This window comes from Schistocerca gregaria, chromosome 1 (assembly GCF_023897955.1).
Source record: "Schistocerca gregaria isolate iqSchGreg1 chromosome 1, iqSchGreg1.2, whole genome shotgun sequence".
NCBI lineage: Eukaryota > Metazoa > Arthropoda > Insecta > Orthoptera > Acrididae > Schistocerca > Schistocerca gregaria.
In genome coordinates, this window is record NC_064920.1 from 577,156,249 (window position 1) to 577,178,455 (window position 22,207).

The 22,207-nt window shown below is 39.8% G+C and overlaps 1 protein-coding gene across 1 annotated transcript in view; it reads left to right on the forward strand.

Annotated features, from left to right (window-relative positions):
* Positions 1-22,207, forward strand: part of LOC126356711 (palmitoyltransferase ZDHHC6) — a 111,579-nt gene that overhangs the window by 43,859 nt on the left and 45,513 nt on the right. The window contains exons 2-4 of the mRNA XM_050007392.1: positions 5,234-5,415; positions 5,777-5,861; positions 10,012-10,175. Coding sequence (XP_049863349.1) covers positions 5,234-5,415; positions 5,777-5,861; positions 10,012-10,175 — 431 coding nt within the window. The remainder of the gene's footprint in view (positions 1-5,233; positions 5,416-5,776; positions 5,862-10,011; positions 10,176-22,207) is intronic.

Genomic DNA, 22,207 nt, shown 5'->3' on the forward strand with positions numbered 1-22,207 from the left:
TCTCGAACTTCCCTATCAGGAGCAAAACCTGTGATCTGTGTTCGTCACAAAGTTATGACGATGTCTAAGACCATGTAGTTCTGCTGCCCATGGCCTGTATGACTGTTTTGGCTGTTTTTGGGAGAGGTAAAACTCCATATGAGTAGCAATAACTAGAGTACGTTTACAGTGATAGGTGGAAAGTAGTAGCTCACACAGCTTACTGAAAGAAAGAATTGAAGGTTTTTGTAAGGGAGTGAGCTGACATAACAACTGATAATGCAAGATGAAATTTACTGCAAAAAAAGGACCTTGCACAGGTTTATGTCTGGAAATGTTACCGCATGTGTTTTTTTTTTGTAAGCATCCCAGTCTTCTGGTGTATCATTGTTCGGAGGAAACAGCAGTGGATATGTTGTTGATGGGGCTGCAGGTTTTGCCAGTGTAGTTGTTGAACTGGAAATAGCAACTGTCAGCACCTGCAGTTGCTCAAGAAGTGATTTAAGCACTGCCTCTCCAGGAATTAAACTCAAAGAACCAATGACAGAAGTGAAACGTGGAGCTGAATCTCATTCTCATCGCCAAAAAAGTGTTCTGGCCCAAGAACCCTCTAAACTATTGCTTAAACAGTACAAGCACATGGAAGACAAGGTACAATAAAATTATCAATACACAAGTGGCCAGAGAAGCCTTGCGCTCTGGCCTAGATGGACATTAGATCCAATAGGGGGCATGGCTGGCAAGCTGCACATGCACTGCTGTCGTATTAGCAGGCCAGATGGCCTCTAGCGACCAAATCAAGCACAAACTTTACACACGAACTGTGAAGTGGCGCCCACACACACAAAATTGGTAGTTACAGTACTGTTAAAATAACTACAAGAAAACAATTATTATCACAAAGTTTAATTTCCTTGTTAGGAAAATTGAATTTATCAATAGATACAACTTGAGAACCCTTTAGTCCTGGAGGCTTTCAATCCTAGTGTATTTCACATGTTCATTATCTTTTTCTTTACTGTACTTTTTATTAAATCATGGCTCTTTGTTTACTATATTCATTTACCATTTACCAGTTGAAGACAACCATAATTTGTTACATAGCTAGAGCACCATTTAATGCCATAAATTGCTTTTCTCTTCCAGAAATCAGAAAAACCACATGTAATGTCTCTCGTAATTTTTCCTTATCCCTTACAGTGACCCTTCCTTGTTGACAACATGGGGAGATCGTGCCCTCTTCAACAAGATCCTGTTCTAGGAGAAACAGGAAGAGGTGGTTCACAGGCCATTCTTATATTGACATGCAATCTCTTATACAGCTATTACAGTGTTACTAGGAAATGAGTGATTAATAACCCCATTGTTAAATCTGATTAATCCAAATTCTTTCACTACAGTTTTAAGAATTTTTGTGAAGCATCTTTTCAGTGGAGATAGAGTAGTAATGCATTTTTTTTTTAAAATTCAGTTGCAGACAACCATATCGCCAGTGTGACATTTAATTTGCTCTGACAGATTGTTGAGTTCTTACATAGCCTTGTATATTAGTCCTTTCTGTATTATTTTATTGATATATTTAGGGAGATTGTATTTGATCCTAGTGTGACGTTGTAACATACTTATATAACAGAGTTTTGTTGTTGTTGTTAGGAAAGAGAAGTGAGGGTATATTGAAGATGTATATGTACTAAAGCATTTTTCAAAGTACAAAATTCTGTTATTAAGATGACTCTGCTAGATATTCTAGAACAAGCAACCAGTATAATTTTTGTGACATGCTTCAATATATTCTAAAAACTCAAGCACCGTAAGTCCAACTTCCCCAATAAATGTTCTATATCACCTATCTCAGGAATCATGCGTACTGAAAATGTGACTGACCTAAGACATTATATTAATAGTAGGATATGGATTTTCCAGATAATGTAACTTTTTCTACTTCAAATTATTCATCAATAATAGTAGACTATTATTATACCTCTTGAAGTTTAAGAAGCTCTGAATTATGTATACTGATTCTCATCAGATATTTTATTAACTACTTTTCAGTAAGAAAACTGCTACTAGTTTTTATTCCTATGCTTGTATTAACTGTAAAAATGACAAAAGCACCTTCTGACAATGCAAATGAAATTTTTTACATGTATGAGAAACAACAGAGGATCCAAAATATAACTCTGTGCGGTGCCGTGTTTGATTCGTTTTCCAGATTACAACATTCAAACCTGCATGTGGCCATCCTGATTTAGGTCACTCCAGCCAAGTGTCAGGATGGTTCCTTTGAAAGGGCATGGCTGCATTCCTTCCCCATCCTTCCCTAATCTGATGAGACTGATAACCTTGCCTTTTGATCTCCTCCCCCATTTCAACCCAGTCCAACCTGTGTCTCATTGGTTCACATTCTGAGTATATATTTCAACATGAACAACATGGAACTGAAGCATTTTTTTTCTTCCATGCATATAAGACAAAATGAAGCTGATATGCCTACTATTCCATAATATCTAAAACATTACATCTGTATCTACTTGTACACTCTGCAGGCTACTTTCTTTTGCATGGTGGATGGTATATTATATTTTTCATTTTCTGTTTTGTCCATTTGCATATTGAGCAAGGTAAAAGTGACTATATAGGCCTCTGTATATGCCCTAAAATCTCTCTTATTCTCATGACAGCAACATATGATATAAGGTGGTGTCAGCATACTAGTCGTGCAGTCTTCTTTCAATATGAATTGTCGAAATCAATGCGGCTTCACAATTTTTCATCAAAGATTTCCATTTAAGTTCCCTTAGCATTACTGTTGCACTTTCATATTGACTCTGCCAACCTGTGGTGTATCCTAGCCGAATGTCTCGGAATTTGTTTGATGCCCATCGTCATGCCTACTTGAAAAGGACTCTCAACCCAGCAACAGTACTCTAGATTTGGTCACACTAGCATCTTATAGGTGATTTGTTTTACAGACATGTTGCATTTTCCCAGAATCTTTCCAACAAATTGAAGTTTTTCATTTGCCTTCCTGACTGAATACTGATTTTCTGTAACTCTCCCATTTCATATCACATCCTAGTATTTCTCCTAAATACTTGTACAGTGTGTTGTGTCAAAGATGTTCTCCACTAAGCTTTTAGTCTGATGTTATTTGGTTCTTTCCCTTTGTTATAGGCATTACGTCACATTTATTCCCATTTAAAGTGAGCTGCAATTCATTTCACCATGTGGATCTTTTGTGCAAGTCGATCTGCAGTAGAACAGTGCCCATCTGCTATAACTTACCAAGTTCTGTCAGTCAAATATTCATTGAGCTAATCACATATATGTTCAGAGGTACTCTGTATGATTGTATCTTGGCTATGATGAGACCTCATGATTCACACGATCCGAAACAATACACAAATAAACGAATACTCTCAATCTTTATAAATTTTAGTTAATTGATTCTAGTATATCATCTACACAGCCAATTCAGTTGACAATCATGTTTGAAATCCAAATTATATGCTACTTTATTTTTTTAAAGTAGGAGTTTTATAAGTTCTGTTGTGCACTGTATTTTCAAATACTGTCTCTCATGAGATGGATCAGTAAGCCTTTATCAATGTTTTATCACCTTTTTTGTGAAGTGGCTGGATAATGGCATATTTAAATGTGTTTGGGAAGATGTTACTATGAAAAGATTCATTATTTAAGTAAATTAAAACATTACAGCATTCAGCTGACCTGATTTTATTTTACCACTAATTACAATGTAATCACTAGGCTAAGCATTTAGTTTTAAGAGAGTTGAAAACTTATTTTGGAGATGTAGCAAATAGTTGAATTTTATCAAACTTGTTTTGGAATGCTGAAACTGTAGGCTACCTAAAAAGTATGTTGTCAGGCTTAATTTGTCTCCTACACACAGAAAAAAAGTCATTAAAAGTATCTGCAATTTTGGGAACTATCGTTGATCACTTCATTGTTTACCTCATTTCCTCACTAATTTTTCCTGTCCCATTTTTGTACACTGTTCCAAATAGGTCTTATTTGGTGCCAGAGGAGCTTATTTTTTTTGAATAGGATACTTTTTGATGATCTGATGAGTTGGCTTGTAATTTTACAAACAATTTGTAACATGATATAAGCCGATTATCAACTGTGTCCCTTGATGCTAAGTAAACTCTTCCGATAGTCTGAGTAATATTCTGATACGCGACAAAAAGTTTGAAGTGATAAATTGAAGCAGATAGTCTGAATATAAGAAGTCAGTAACAAGTAGTGAAAAGAAATAATAAATTATTGAAACTTGTCAAATGTAAATCTGGACATGTTTTTACAGTAGGTTTAATCCTGTAATAAAGGGTGTACATAAAGTCCGGGAACACTTTCAGTTATTTATTGCATAAGAACCAAATACTGTACAGATATCACACATATGTCATTTTGAAGAGAAACCCTGCAATTTTTTTTAAATGTATACTGCCAAAGCGTAGTTTGGTAATTTGCCGATAGTCTGCGCTAGTTGCAAACATGGCGAGTTCAGGTGCGGAGCGAGCATTCTGTGTGTTGGAGTTCGACAAAAACAAGTGTGCTACAGCTGTGGAACGTGTGTTTAGAACCATGTACGGTAAGAAACCACTAATAAGGGAGGCCATTTACCTCTGGCACAAAAATTCGTTAAGACGTGTTGCTTGTGCCCAGCAAAGAGAAGCAGATGTTCCAGTGTGAGTGAAGTGAATGTGGAGCGCATACGAGATTACCGTATTAATGTCTGCTGGGTCATTCCTGGTTTGCATATTGATGGTGTGACTTACCAAACGAAAGCGCTGGCAGGTAGATAGACACACAAACATACACAAAAAATTCAAGCTTTCGCAACCAACGATTGCTTCATCTGGAAAGAGGGAAGGAGAGGGAAAGACTTAAGGATGTGGGTTTTAAGGGAGAGGGTAAGGAGTCATTCCAATCCCTGGAGCTGAAAGACTTACCTTAGGGGGAAAAAAGGACAGGTATACACTCGCAAACACACACATCCATCTGCACATACACAGACACAAGCAGACATTTTCAGAGTTACTCTTCAAAATGCAATATGTATTACATCTGTACAATGTTTAGTTCCTGTGCAATAAATAATTGGAAGTGTTCCCAGATACTGTATACACCCTTCTATGTGCTAAGAAATTGCTTTACAATTGCTGAGCTATGACTATTTAAGGCATATGACTCTTCAGATGTAATATATTCACTTTTCTTATTAAAACAGGAATTGTCAAAATCATTACTTTCATGATGGTACACTGCTGCAGTATGTGGTGGCCACCAGCAGAGTCCATTAGTGGCTTTATTAACTTGGCAGTTTTCATGCTATTTAGTGGATTGACAATATGTAATTTCCTAAATGCCATTTTTGATGGTCCAGGATACCTACCACCAAACTGGCAACCAGTGAGTAATCTACTCAACAGTTTCTTTACTGTAGATGTAAATTAATTGGGACTTCAATGTAATTATCTTCACATATTGTTATGGTGAAATGCACTGAAACACACTATGCTGGTTTATGACCAAATGTAACCAGTAATTATCATTAAATGCAACCAGGTATATGTATTGAACAAATTATAATTATTGAATCTTTATCAGATTAAGTAGTGTTAGTAAGATCAGTTTCGGGTCAACCTTGTTTTGTCATGAGCTAGTGTCACTTAAAACTCTTTCAGAATTCAGAATCAGTGTTGTTAATTAGTTTTGTACATTCCTAGCAGTAACTGAAGACTTTGTTCTTTTCTCTTTTGATGGTGGATAGGAGAATCCAGACGATTCGGAATACCTGCAGTTCTGTAATGTGTGTCATGGTTATAAAGCTCCAAGATCTCACCATTGTGGGAAATGTAAGTATATGGGTTTTGCTGGGAGCCAGGAAAGTTTCTTTGGCACTGGTTTTTATTTTGACCGTTTCTTAAAATGCATGGTTGGAAGCAATAGTAAAAAACTTTGAAATGTTCGTATTGCTGTCGGCTGCCAACTGAATGCAGACATTTACATAACACACTATTTTGACAAGAGTACTATGTCATCTTCAGGTGATACTGTAGAATGAGCAGCTTTGCTACATTGTGCATCCTTTATAGTCTTAATACTCCCTACCCCCTTCCTGACTGCAGGGCCGAGCATTGTGTCAGGTGGTGTGGTGGAGGGGATGCACTCACTGAATGCTGGGTGTGAACTCTGCTCCCTTAGTGCTTCTGTCATCCCAGTGGGTTTGAAAATCATTCTCAGTCAAGAGTGTGACTGCAGTTGATTGAGTACTGGGTTCAGTGCTTCACTGAAAGTGAAACGGCTATCTCTAAGAATCTGGCTATAGACAGATTTTGTTGGTTGCTTAAGTGCAGTATGTCTCCCGTGCTCCTTGCACCTGTCATCTGTCTGCACAGTCTGCCCAACTTATATCTTATCATATTTGAATGGAATGTGATAGACACACAGTCATCCTTCACCAAACATAATAATGCATGTGTGTTTGGAAGTTGTCGGAGAAAGCATTTAATGTCATGTTGAGTCAAAATTGTCAGTTTTGTTCGATACTTTGCCGACTTATGATGGATACACCATTGTCTTAACCATATTGTCGTGTTCTATTTGCTCGGCCTGCACCTTCTGCCTGAAAGTAGTATGTCTCCCTTTGTACCCATTCTCCTTGAATACATCCTTCGTCCGCAGTATCTTGGCTCAGTGTAACATGAAATGCCTTTTCCGTCCACCTCTGAAAATTTGTGCCCTATTAGGTAGAGTGATGGGGTTTCATAAACTGGGTTTCTACTGTAGTCCATCCAAGTTGGTGGGGCAGACATGAGCAGCTTGTGCAGACAATCAAAGAAATGTGCCGGAAGCACAGGAGACACACCAATCTCAAGCAACCGAGAAAATCTGTAGTTGCGGAACATTATGTTGCTACAAGGGATTGAATGAAATATGAACAAATGGAGTTGCGAAGATAGACTATGTTCATTGTGGGTCTGTATTCTAAAGGAGGCTGTTGAAATACAAGTGACTGATAGCCTGATGAATAAAGGCAGTGGCTTTACTCTTGGTAAAATATGGGAAGGCAAGTCTTCTCATTGTGAGGATGCTCTGCCTGTCCTCTTATTACCAGAGTTATTAAACACATCACAAAGTTATTATTTCATTCATAGGCAGTATTTTTGCAGTAAGGTGGTATATATTTTTGCAATATGAAATTGTCATCACTGTGACAGATTAATCTGTCATGAGTGGAACTCTAAAAACTTTAGGAAAATATAATTTATTAGAAAATGGCAGCAGAGGCTTTTTATCACATGCATAACTATTTTAGTATACCTTAATTATATAAAAGCACATAAAAAGTATTTGTTCAGTGCATTAACTGGACATTTATATAAGTGTGATTAATTCACTGTAAAAAAAAAAAAAATCTGTGGTTGTAATTATTGCATACAGTGTGCACGTTTGGTGATATGTCATGGCATTATGCTTCATTAATGAAGATATTTATATCTGCTTATATGTGCTATAAGCCAATATTTAGTATTTTTTGTAGTATGCTTATAGTACTTTACATACCTGTTTGGCCATTTTCTACTGATGAATTTTTTCCTAAATTTCAATATAAAATTGTGAAGGTGATAACTGTATTTCATTTTGAGAAAACGTTACAAACTCCCTCTGTGCCCTTTAGTCAGTAGTGGAAATGTACCCAAAGGAGACAATGATTCATAACATTCAAGACACTGTCGTAAACATTCAGAACCAAGGGAAAGCAGTATACTTGTTGGATCTCGTGAAATGGGAATCAGGGGCAGTGACATAGGGATGCAGGAGCCAAAGATGTATGTTGGGCTAGCACAGAATAAGATCATCCTGTCCTCTTCATGCTCTTATCTTACTAATGAGAAGTAAAGATGTGAGTATGCAAAGAAGAAGCATTTTCTAGTAATGATCAACAAGCTGTAATCAATAAATCACAGCATTTGGCCACAATACTTGTTCTGCCAGCCACAGAGATGGATGGAAGTGGTGATGTCCAAACTGATAAATGACCTTTTCCCACAATCTGCAGCTACCCTTTTAGACAAAATGATCATCCAGTATACAGTGTGTGCAATATAACCTGGTCTTTTAGCTAAATGTGTTTTATTTTGTAACAAAGAGTGGCCTTTAGATTTTCCAAAGATTTGTCATCAGTTTTAGCTGACAACACTATTATTGTAAAAGTTTCAAAATTTTATCTTTTGTGGGGCCTGCTCGTATGGAATGTTTTTATAAAGTGAACAACCAGTCACAATTAGTCTGTAGGGTGATTTTACCTCTTGTATTTTCTCAGGTATGATTTTTTTTACTATGAACATGTAGTCAATCGAACATAAAACAAAGATGTTAAAAAGTTTTTAATGTAATTTGTGAGCAGTCAGTTTTAACTATTTTTTAATTGCCTTGCTCCTTTTCAAAGGTGTAATGGCGAGGACTCATTGTGTTTTCCCTCTGATACACATTTTTCTTACTATCCATTTTCATAGTATTGTATTCTATGTAATTGCTCTCCATCATTCGTAACAACATGCTTTTTCAATTTTAACTTCCAACCATTCAAAGGGATGCTGTGGAGCGATGCCAACCTCTCATCACCACCACTATCACAGTAGGATTACTTGTGAATGGTTACTTTGTGCATTTCACAAAATTCATACATTTATAATCGGCAAGGGCACTCATAACCATGTTGTTGAGCATCTTAAAATCGTCAACAACATTAGCACCATCATACTCCTTGGATTTTGTCCTATCTATAAAGGTGCGCCTATCGGTAGATATTTGGGTTAGTGAACAAGTATTGATTCTGAATTACTATTTTAGTAATCCTAATGCACCAGATTGTGTGATTGTATTTTAATCCTCAAATTTTATATTTTGACTATACTACCTTAGTGTATCTTCTGTTTCATGTTAGATGCTATATTATTGACTGATAAAATTATTTAACTGGATGGATAAAAATCTACTCAAGTGGCGGCAGAACACACACACAAGATTGTTGTGATTGACAAGCTTTCGGAGCCAGTGGCTCCTTCTTCAGGCAGAAGGGTTGAAGGGGAAGGAAGAAGCGTGAAGGAAAAGGACTGGAGAGGTCTAGGAAAAGTGGTACATTTTGGGAAAGTCATGCAGAACTGCAGGTCAGGGGAGACTTCCCGTACAAGATGAGAAGGATGGCCAACCACAACAATCTTTTAGTTTTATCATTACCAGATTATTGACTGAGTGGTGGAAATTTTGGTTTATTTGTAATTGTGACGGAAACGGTTTTGTTGTATATAGATAGTGAAAACTGGCTGATGCTTACTTGTATTTTTAAATTTTAAACGCTAACAATGTAAAGAATAGTTGCTACTCACCATGTAGCAGAGATGCGGAGTTGTAGATAGGCACAACAAGAAGACTGTAACACTGTGTGTGTTTTTCGTCTATTTTTGACAAAGGCTTTGTTCGCCGAAAGCTTGTTGTGTGACAGCCTTTTTGTTGTGCCTGCCTGTCACTTAGCATCTCTGCTATATGGTGACTAGCAATTATCTTTTTCATAATATTGTTACATTCAATCCTGGATTTCCCATTGTTTAAAATTTTAAATGTGCATTACACCTCAGCTATTTAATTTTAAAAAGTTGGAGCCGGTATGTTTCTAATTTATTTCTTCAGCATTAAATTAATTTCTTCCTAACCCAAAGTAATTTTCCTAGCAATTCAATACTTACAAATCTTTGAAGTCAGTATGATTGTTAATTGCCAAAGTTACTCCACAAAGTCGTAGTGTAATTTAACTGTATAATTTTCAATTATACCAAGTGTCTTTCTCATTGTGTGTTGTTACTTTGTCATTCCCAACTTTGTGATGATAAAAGAAAAATGTAAGAAGAATATTTCATATTTCATATTTTAGATATTTAAACTTAAAATGACTATTTCTGTATCCTTAAAGAGAAAAACAATTGGAATTTCTGTTATTGACAGGTGGTCACTGTGTGATGAAAATGGATCATCACTGTCCATGGATCAACAATTGTGTGGGACATCGTAACCATGGGTATTTTACTGCCTTTTTATTTTTTGCTGTATGTGGCTGCTTGCAAGCAAGCATTGAGCTGACATGCTGTTTGTACAGAGCACTTAATCGGGTAAGTATACTGGACCTCTCTTATCAAGCAGATGAGATCGTTTCTATGCTTGTGTAAGTTTCAAAATGTATCAGTTTTGACATGTGTGAAGTTATTTAACAGTGTAAATGGTCAGAATCAATTTATTAAATTAATAGAATAACTGTGCACTATTATTAAGAGAAATTTTTCCTCTTGTTGCTTTCTGCCTGTGTAAAGTCTGTCTTGTATCAGAAAAACAAAGAGCTTTGAACAACATATATATTAGCTCCTCATTGCTTGTAAACAGGCACAGCCTGAGGTTTGATGAACTGCTATAGACTGAAAATTGTAATGGTGTGACCATGATTGTGTAAAGATAAAAGTTAATTTTTACTAAAAGTAAAAACAGCAACTAGCTACCAATAATAACCCAATTTATTAAGAAGAAATAGTGCTCTCCTCATGGCATCGAGGCCATCCTGTTCCAAAGGTCCTGGGCGGTTCTGAAAAGCTTATAGCGTTCATTTCCAAAACCTTAATTACGAGGCTCAGGAACATTATTTGCAAATAGAAAAGGAAATGGTGGCTATCACATATGAAGTGCGTAAGTACTATATTTTCTTTTTGGGAATAGTACAAGTCTTTGTGGTCTTGGTTGGGCCCAAGGCTAAACTTTCAGAACAAACAGCTCACGATCTTCATTATTGTATCTTACAGTTTTCAAATTACCAGCACTTGATACATTACTGCCCACCCCATCAACATTCTAAGGCATACTCCCCATGTGTCCAGATTTCAAATTTGACAGACAGGAAAGTGTTGTTTTCAAATTGACTGCCACAAAGAGCAGTACTTGAAAGCTTTCCGATAAAATTCAGAAGAGACTTAGTTGGACTGTCCTCAGGGGCTCAGCATTTGTTTGCTGGGCACAGGTTTGGCAGCCCCAGAGTTCCTGAGCTGGGGACTGCTAAGCACCGCCAGTCCTCTGTTGCCCTAAGCTTTGGGGATGCTTGAGCGACCACTTTGGAATGTTGTGTGTCAAAGAGAACAGGAATCTTGACTTGACCCCTGGATTGTGAGGAAGGTAAAAACCTCTATGAAAATCCTCTTAATTTCAAGGTATGCTGCACGTTGATGAGGTGCGTGGCTGATGAGGTGGAACAGTCATTAGCGGGCAACCTCTGGGGAACCTGCTGCACCTCAGTTGTATAAGACTTACCTAGGCATGTGTGCTCTGTCTAGGTGGACTTTCTATTTCCCTGGTTGTTTCTGGATCCTTCTAAGTTTTCTGTTCCACCTCCCAGCAGAATGCATGGGCTACTGGTAGGTACTAATACCCAATCAAATATGAGGGCTTGTGCAGCGAGTTCTCTGGACTCAGGGATATTAAAGAATTCAAGCGGGTTCAGTAACAGAATGCATGCTGCTGGTCAGAGAGGTTTTTATTGGCTGCGTGGAAAGAGGGGGGGGTTTCGAAAAAATATCACCTTTTTACATACAAAAGGGTTAGAGGCGATTGCCGGTAATTTAAAATCAGTTAAGTTATAAAATGGCACACTGTTGGTGGTTTGGATACCTACACTCATTTCTGCACTGCCACTGTGTCATTCTCAGCCATCGACATCTCTATCTGCTTTCGTGCCCTTGTAGACTGTTCAGTGGGAGATCACTAATGACCTTCATCCCAGTGACCACTTCAGACTCTGCATTCATGTGCTGGTTGGAACACCACGTGAAGAGCAGTCACCAACATGGATGGTCAGCAGGGCTAACTGGATACTACTCAGCCAGCTGGCTGTGTTTGAACGTCACAACAGCATTCAGAAATGGATGGACCACATCATGTGAGTGATTCGTCATGCTGCCGACTTACCCATCACAAAGTCCACAGGTCATGTTAGGATGTAATCCGTACCTTGGTGGACAGATGAGTGCTGTTGAGCCTTCCATGACAGGCATGTGTTTGGGACCATTTAAATGCTGCCGTACTGCATGAAACCTCATAGCCTTTAGAGTTGCAAGAGCCATGGCTCGAGCATAATTGAAAAGAGAAAGAATAAGTCATGGCAAGTGTTCCTGTACTCTGTGCTGTTCTACGGAAGGTTGGGAATCCATCAGGTGGATTTCTGGTAAATGCAGTCAGTTACCAATAGCGGCAATGCTAAAAGAGGGTTGTCTCCAAACAGTGCCTGGAGACATTGTACAGATGCGGGCAGGGTATTTTACACAAACTATCAGGAGAAAGAAAACTGGCGTTCTACGGATCGGAGTGTGGAATGTCAGATCCCTCAATCGGGCAGGTAGGTTAGAAAATTTAAAAAGGGAAGTGGATAGGTTAAAGTTAGGTATAGTGGGAATTAGTGAAGTTCGATGGCAGGAGGAACAAGACTTTTGGTCAGGTGAGTATAGGGTTATAAATACAAAATCAAATAGGGGTAATGCAGGAGTAGGTTTAATAATGAATAAAAAAATAGGAGTACGGGTAAGCTACTAAAAACAGCATAGTGAATGCATTATTGTGGCCAAGATAGACACGGAGCTCATGCCTACTACAGTAGTACAAGTTTATATGCCACCTAGCTCTCCAGATGATGAAGAAATTGAAGAAATGTATGATGAGATAAAAGAAATTATTCAGGTAGTGAAGGGAGACGAAAATTTAATAGTCATGGGTGACTGGAATTCGACAGTAGGAAATGGAAGAGAAGGAAACATAGTAGGTGAATATGGATTGGGGCTAAGAAATGAAAGAGGAAGCCGCCTGGTAGAATTTTGCACCAAGCATAACTTTAATCATAGCTAACACTTGGTTCAAGAATCATAAAAGAAGGTTGTATACATGGAAGAACCCTGGAGATACTAAAAGGTTTCGGATAGATTATATAATGGTAAGACAGAGATTTAGGAACCAGGTTTTAAATTGTAAGACATTTCCAGGGGCAGATGTGGACTCTGACCACAATCTATTGGTTATGAACTGTAGATTAAAACTGAAGAAACTGCAAAAAGGTGGGAATTTAAGGAGGTGGGACCTGGATAAACTGAAAGAACCAGAGGTTGTACAGAGTTTCAGGGAGCACATAAGGGAACAATTGACAGGAATGGGGGAAAGGAATACAGTAGAAGAAGAATGGGTAGCTTTGAGGGATCAAATAGTGAAGGCAGCAGAGGGTCGAATAGGTAAAAAGACGAGGGCTAGTAGAAACCCTTGGGTAACAGAAGAAATGTTGAATTTAATTGATGAAAGGAGAAAATATAAAAATGCAGTAAATGAAGCAGGCAAAAAGGAATACAAATGTCTCAAAAATGTGATCGACAGGAAGTGCAAAATGGCTTAGCAGGGATGGCTAGAGGACAAATGTAAGGATGTAGACGCTTATCTCATGAGGGGTAAGATAGATACTGCGTACAGGAAAATTAGAGACCTTTGGAGAAAGGAGAACCACTTGCATGAATATCAAGAGCTCAGATGGAAACCCAGTTCTAAGCAAAGAAGGGAAAGCAGAAAGGTGGAAGGAGTATATAGAGGGTCTATACAAGGGCGATGTACTTGAGGACAATATTGTGGAAGAGGATTTAGATGAAGATGAATCGAATCAAGGGACCCGCAGTAGACAACATTCCATTAGAACTACTGACAGCATTGGGAAAGCCAGTCCTGACAAAACTCTACCATCTGGTGAGCAGGATGTATGAGACAGGCGAAATACAATCCCAAAGAAAGCAGGTGTTGACAGATGTGAAAATTGCCGAACTATCAGTTTAATAAGTCACAGGTGCAAAATACTAATGCGAATTCTTTACAGACAAATGGAAAAATTGATAGAAGCCGTCCTCGGAGAAGATCAGTTGGGATTCCGTAGAAATGTTGGAACACGTGAGGCAATACTGACCCTACGACTTATCTTAGAAGAAAGATTAAGGAAAGGCAAACCTACGTTTCTAGCTTTTGTAGACATAGAGAAAGCTTTTGACAATGTTGACTGGAATACCCTCTTTCAAATTATAAAGGTGGCAGGGGTAAAATACAGGGAGTGAAAGGCTATTTACAGTTTGTACAGAAAGCAGATGGCAGTCATATGAGTGAAAGAGTATGAAAGGGAAGCAGTGGTTGGGAAGGGAGTGAGACAGGGTTGCAGCCTATCCTCGATGTTATTCAATCTGTTTATTGAGCAAGAAATAAAGGAAACAAAAGAAAAGTTCGGAGTAGGTATTAAAATCCATGGAGAAGAAATAAAAAATTTAAGGTTCGCCAGTGACATTGTAATTCCGTCAGAGACAGCAAAGGACTTGGAAGAACAGTTGAACGGAATGGACAGTGTCTTGAAAGGAGGGTACAAGATGAACATCGACAAAAGCAAAATGAGGATAATGTAATGTAGTCTAATTAAATCGAGTGATGCTCAGGAAATTAAGATTAGGAAATGAGATACTTAAAGTAGTAAAGGAGTTTTACTATTTTGGGAGCAAAATAACTGATGATGGTCGAAGTAGAGAGGATATAAAATGTAGACTGGCAATGGCAAGGAAAGAGTTTGTGAAGCAGAGAAATTTGTTAACATTGAGTATAGATTTAAATGTCAGGAAGTCATTTCTGAAAGTATTTGTATGGAGTGTAGCCATGCATGGAAGTGAAGCATGGACAATAAATAGTTTGGGCTAGAAGAGAATAGAAACTTTCGAAATGTGATGCTACAGAAGAATGCTGAAGATTAGATGGGTAGATCACATAACTAATGAGGAGGTATTGAATAGAATTGGTGCGAAGAGGAGCTTGTGGCACAACCTGACTAGAAAAAGGGTTCGGTTGGTAGGACATGTTCTGAGACATCGAGGGATCACCAATTTAGTATTGGAGGGCAGCGTTAAGGGTAAAAATTGTAGAGAGAGACCAAGAGATGAATACACTAAGCAGATTCAGAAGGATGTAGGCTGCAGTAGGTACTGGGAGATGTAGAAGCTTGCACGGGATAGAGTAGCATGGAGAGCTGCATCAAACCAGTCTCAGGACTGAAGACCACAAAAACAACAACAACAACACCAGCTAGAATGGCATTTTGTTGCTACCATGCAACTGTAGAGAGGGGAAAGTTGAGCTCCAGATCCAACAATTCTGAGATTTTACAACTACCCTTTTCTCCTTATGGGAGCTGGAATCGGCTCTGTCTGTGGTTGGTAATACTGTACTTGCTCATGAGCAAATCTGGTAATGCACACTTCAATATTTGCAGCAGCATCAAAGGAAATTATCCTTGTACATTTTAATCTTATATGGCAGACAGGTAACTTCCCCGACTCGTGGAGAGAGGCACTTTCAATTCCTCTCCTCAAACCAGGAGGGGATCACACATGTCCCAGTAGTTATTGGAGTATCGCCTTAATGAGCTGTGTAGGAAAGATCGTGAAGTGAATGGTTAACTGTTTTCTGGCCTGGTTGTTAGACACTAGGCAACTCCTTAGCTGCTCTCATTGTGTGTTCAGGAATTTGTGGTCCACTGTCAACAACCTAACCTTACTAGAGGTGGATATTTAGCAGGCTTTCCTCTGTAAATATCAATGTATATTTTTCGATGTCATTAAGACGTATGATACTGCTTGGAGACACAGTATTCTCCCACAGCTGCATCAAAGGGGCTTTTGTGGCCCCCTTCTCCATCTTCATACAGTCTTTCCTGTCTCAGTGGTATTTTAGGACCCAAGGTGGTGACACACTGTCATGTTGTTTTGAGCAAAAGAATGGTGCCACTCAGGGGAATGTTTTAAGTGTTACCCTATTTGCCATAGCCATCAACAGTATCATGTTTATGATAAGTAGTGCTGTACAGTGCTTCTTATTTGTGGATGATTTTGCTGTTTTTTGTTCCTCCTCCAGTGTTACAACCAGTAGCTGTGAGCTGCAACTTACACAATGCAGTGGTTAAAAGTGTGGGCTGGAAAGACAGGTTTTCAGTTGTCTGCAGATATATATGTATGTGTGTGTGTGTGTGTGTGTGTGTGTGTGTGTGTGTGTGTGTGCGCGCGCGCGCACGCTCTAGTTAATAATTCTTGTCATATTTTTAATTTACATGTCTTGCATATGAGAGACGCAATCCTAAATTTTAGAGACTCGGTGGTGTTCCTGGGCATCATTTTTTACTCCAAATTGTCTTGGTTGCCACACCTGAGAGACCTGAGAAGCCAGAACCCTGAAGGCATTGATCATCATACAAGTGTCTTAGCTACAGGTCTTGGGGAGTAGACAGAGTGTGTTTGCTCTAGTTTTATAGGGCCTTCGTGTGTTCATAGCTGGCACATGGGTGCATGGTGTATGAATTGGTGAGGCCTTCTTGTTTGATGATCATTGATGCTGTTCACCATGAGGGGGATTCAGCTGGCCGCGGGTGCTTACAGTGCCAGTTCCATGTATAGTCTCTGTATTGAGGCTGGGCAACCATGACTTACCATCTGGCAGCAGCTCATCATGGTGCATCAGGTATGTAAGTTCCTCACAACTCTGCCTTCACCCGTGTATCTTACTGTTGCCTGTCTGCCTCTGGAACACCTTTTTTCGAACCATCCATGAGCCACGATGCCATTTGGGATCCACATGCAGTGTGTGCTGGTGTCACTCCATGTTGAGCAAGTACAACCCCAAATCCAGTTGTAACTGTCTCCTGCCCCAGTTACTGCAGAGGCCCAGTGTAATTTTAGATTAAGTGCAGTATAGGAGAGATTGCACTCCTGCTTCTGTTTTTAATTTAATATTTCCTAACATTTTACATGAGCACCACAACTACTTAGCTGTCTTTACGGATGGGTGTAAACAGGGGCCTCAGTTGGTTGCTCTGTCGTTTTCCCGGATTGTGTCCTCAGGATAACTTCAAGTATTTTCTGTGTTCGTAGCAGAATTATATGCAGTCTTGCGGGCACTGTAGCAGATGAGACATTCTTTCAGTGCTAATTTCTTGTCTGGTCTACTTCTCTGAGTGCCCTTTGCTCTATTCAGCATTTGTAACCAGCAGATAAAGTAATCCAGGATGCCCTCCTTGGGGTGGAGGTATCTTTCTGCTGGGCACCAGGGCACATGGGTGTTGTAGGGAATGGAAAGGGTGGATCTAGCAGCCAAGGAGTTATGATCCTCAGGTCCTTATTGTGCCATCTCCGTGTGTGCCATCACCTCGCTGTTTGGGTACAAAGTCATGCATCAATGGGAGGATGAGAGGCTGGAAGTGATCGACAATGAGCTCCATGTAGTAAAGACCACAACTCGGTTGTGTTGTACCTCTTTCCAGTCATGTGGACAGAACAAGGTCTTTCTTACTCGTCTTCGTATAGGCCCCAGCTCTACAATGCGTGGCTTCTTGCTTTGGCAAGAGGACCCTCCAATGTGTGGTGCTTGTTGCATACAGACAACTGTGCGCCACATTTTATTGGACTGTGTTTTATTTTCTGACCAGTGGGTCACAGCAGATTTGCTGATGGATCTGCTCTGTGTTTCAAGTGATGTTCAAACGAATGTGATTTGAGTTGTGAATTATCCAACATTTTCACAAGATTTTAGGGGAATGGTTTCATTGTGTTCACAGGGTGACAGGCTCACCCATGTTTTTTGTTTTTTCCTTTAAGTGGGCAGCCAGCCACATTTGCCTGTGCCTTTCTTTTAGCTCCTTTGTAATTTTACTTGTGTTCTAATCTCCTGTAGAACACATTTTAGTATTTCTTTGTTTTCTCAGTGTGTATGTTAACATTTTGCAGTTTTATCCACGATCTTTTCTTGTAATATTTGTAAGCATGCTGATAACATTCCCCACTGGCTGCCCTTAAACTCCGCGCAGACACACACACACACACACACACACACACACACACACACACACACACACACACACACACACTCTCTCTCTCTCTCTCTCTCTCTCTCTCTCTCTCTCTCTCTCTCTCTGTCGGGCCAGGATTTGGGTTGACAGGTTATAACTGCTGCATGGGCATAGGATGCCATCTGGTTCAGGCATGACCACCAAGGGAGATACCTGTTGACTGAAGGGAGTAGATGAAAACACTTGTTCTTGTTGTTCCATCATATGTAATTCCAATTATACTGCATCCCAGTGGGCGAATAGAATCTGAAAGGCTTTAAAAAAACCTCTGTATTGCGGAAGGTTTTAAAAGAATGCGTGCCTGAAAATTCGAGGCTTTATGTAGACCAGGCTCAAGTAACAGTGCAAATTGGGAATCTAAATTGTCAGTTTTTTTCACACAGCGCTGAAGGCTGAGTAGTATTAATGGCATGCTTGAACAGAAAAACCAAGATTCAAGTAGACATCAACTCCAAAATTATTTTCTATGGAATAAGTGGTGAACATGAGAAAAGGCAATGTCCTGGTCATCTGTTTCTACTTCACAGAGAGCTTCATTTAGTACGACAGCAGAATTTTGTGATGTCCTTAAGCTTACAATTTAAAATGCACTGAGTCCAAAGGCAGAGCACCTATACTAAAGCACAGTGATTCATTGTTCATAGTGACATATGCACCAGTATCAAATAAGAATGTAACAGGTACATTCTTAATTTCCACATGTAACATTAATTTTGGTAGAACCAATGCTCTGCATGTCCTGTTGGACATTGACACTTGCGCTGTGTGTCCCTTGTGGAAGCACAGTCGGCACTCAGTTTCAGAGTGAGGGAATTTGCGATATGGATGTAAAGTGAAAAAATCAGGACAATTAGGCAATAAATGAATATAGTGCATCTGAACCATATGACTGGTGCTAGAATGGCCTTGGCAGGCCACCACCAGATGAGACACATTTAATGTATCGGGATTGAAAGGAAAATTTCTGTGTAGTTTCTCGGTCCCACTAGGTCCTTCATAGGTGCTTCAAAGTCAGTGAAAACATTTGCTGAACCACTTACGAAATTTGAATAGCACGAGTTCCATGTAACACCTCTGCTAATGATGGATCTAATGGACATAAAGCTTTTGTGTGTACCTCTTTATCAAGCACAAAACAAATTAAACTTCCAATAAATTTATACTTACTTTTAAATCCTTGTAGATCTGTAATCCATGAAGTGTTGGAGTCCAATTTACGATGTTGCAAAAATTAGAGAAATTGAGCATCCGTGGTAGCCATACTATCCCACTGAACTGGAACCTCCTCATCACCAATTTTTCAGTCTCCAATTAAAACTCATTTATTAACACTTTTTTGAATACCCCGAGACACACAATGAATCCTCTCTGGGGGCTCATGGTTCTTTTGTGAGGTTGTGCATGGCATACGTGGGGCCCCGAGCTATTGCAGCCCATTCTTCTCCCCCTGGCTGCATTTCCTTCACCCTCCTTAGCCTCACTCCTTCCCTCTTGCCCCCCTCCTTTCCCTCTCTCTGTATTCTGATTTACTTCGACCCAGCTATCCACCTCGTTCTCTGTATTGCTTGCAATTTGTCCCTTCTGCCCGTTCTTTTTTTTTCATGCTTTTCGGCATTGAGATCCCCGCTTGAGGCATGACCTCCACTTCTAAATTTTCTGTTTGTAGTGCAAGCTGTCTAGGGAAGAACCCCTCCCTAACATCCATGGTGTGGATTCCTCTCTCCCCTCCTCCTCCTCTCCCTTCCCCGCTGTAGCCGCATTCCAGCCTGGTAGGTCACCAGCACATGTAGCCAGTCCGTGTGGTGGGGCTGTTACGTACCCACCTGAATGAGCCCCCTGACAACATGAGGATCACCATTTTGATACCTGAGCTGTTCCCTCCCCATGTATGTCAAGGAGTGGTTGCTTGTCTTCTTGGCTGCGTGGCACCCATGGGGAGAGTCTCTGATTGGTGCGAGTGCTATCAGGGCGGATGCTTGGCACATGAAGTGTATCAAGCTGCAAAAATCTGGCCATTCTCAAACAGCCATCTCTTCGAATGGGAAGGATCATTGAATTCTATTTCATATGACATGGCAGCCTTTCCTTACCTGGGTACACTGGGGGAGGAGGGCCAGATTCACTGTCTTTGGATGAAACACTTTCCCTACTACCTCGTCTATACTAGGATGGATAGGGCCACATTCACCACCAGAAAGCCATTGTTTTTGTGGAGAATGTCGAGGACAAGTTTGGTGAAGTAGAGCCTCTTACTAGGATGCGGTTGGACTCCTGTTGGTCAAAGCTTTTCCTGCCACCCAATCTGCAGCTCTTCGTGCTGGCAATGTCCCAGTGTCTATTACTCCTCACCAATCTCTGGATATGGTCCACAGAGTGATTTTTCTCAGAGACCTTATCCTGCAAACTGATGGGGAACTCTGGGCTAATGTGGAGTGACACAGCATTCATTTTGTTCAAAGTGTGCAGAAGGGTCACAAAGACAACCACATGTGGATCTACGTCAAATCTCTCTCTCCCAAAAATGGAATGCCATCTGGTGTGCTACTGTTCATAGTAATAAACTCCGCACAATCAAGGCATGTGCTGCAGTTTGTCACTCTTCCTTCTGCTCCTCTTGGAAGGAGTCTACTGTTTCATGCTGTCTATGCGTTGGTCATACAATGCTCAACCATTGTTTCCTCCTCCGTAACAAACTGTCCACACAATGTGGCTGTGGAGTCAGACTGACAAAATCCCACATATTAGTGGAATGTCCCCTTCTTTTGGCACTTCGTGCCAAGTATAGACTTCCAGATTCCTTAAATTTAATATTAGCAAACGATTCATGGATGGTTGAACTGGTCCTCAGTTTCCTCCATGAAAGTGGTTTTTATTTCCAGATTTAAGGTTTTGCTTTACTCCTGGAGCAGAGACAGGGTGGTTGTGATTGAGACCTCTCTTCATTTCTTCTTGGTCTGGGACACCATGACCATTCCCTCATGGAAAGACCATTCTTTTTTTTTCCAGTTTTTAGATTTTGTCTCACCTTTTATGCCCTTTACTGTGTGTTTTTTAACTTCTTTATTTTATCATTTGACTCCTCTGACTGATCCATCCACTTTTAGTGGACCCCTCTTTCTTCTGTGAGTAACTTCAGAATTGCGGGACTGATGACCTCGCTGTTTGGTCCCAAAAAACCCTCTTAATTAAATCAGTCACAAAATGAATGACACTCAGTTCATAAGAGTTACTGATCTTGTGAATTTTCTAGGACTGCAAATGAAAACAATCGGTGGGACCACAACTTGAATTACACTGCTGGAAATCACTTGTAAGCGAGCCTGAGATTAATCTCTTATCCTAGTGGTAGCACAGTCTACTAGAGTAGAAGTCAGCAGCAATAGGTGGAGCTCATTGTACTTGGATCCCAAGCAGGCCCAGTTATAACATGAACAGTCGAAATAGTAACTGGTGTAGTGCAGAGTCACCATCAGTACTTCAGTCTGCCGTGGAGGTGAACGCATTAACTTGTGGATTGAAATGCGAACGGTGTGGTTGCTTGGCCTTAAATTGGCAGGTTTACATGACCTGCTGGCTGGAGAAGCTGGTTTGTTCCCCACTTATACTGACCCCATCAGATGTAGGCATACCATACGGTATCAACAGATTGGTGCATCTGGTGGGATCAAAAGATATGTTCTGCCCAATAAAATAGATAGATAGTGTTAATATGATTATACTGACTTGACTGGGAAGTCATTGTGTGTGGAAATTTTCTGACAGGTTATTCAGGTCGTGGATATGTAGAGTTAGTGATTTCTAGCTTCAAATTTCTTTTGGCAGTACCAGCAATAGTTATTGGTCCAAGACAGTCAAATTTTAACAGTAAAATGTGCTAGCCAGTTAGGTACAGATCATAGAAGAAAAATGCATCACAGAATAATAAATAGTGATTCAGTCACAATGTGTAGTGAGAAATTATGAGGGGAATACTGAGAGTATTCATAAGTAAGACAAAGTAAAAGGGAAGTTAAAGTTTGTTGTAAACGTATTCTGATAACAATGTGTAATCTTTTGTTCGCTCAACACAAACAAGAGTAAAGGTAAACTAAACAGGAGTAGGGACTGTGAGTGTGTAACTGCTGGGGTTAAAGTATCTTGTGCTAGGAACAGATAGGTCTTCGTAATTCAGAGAGATGATAGTAGCAAGAGTTGAAACTTCATTAGCACTAGTAT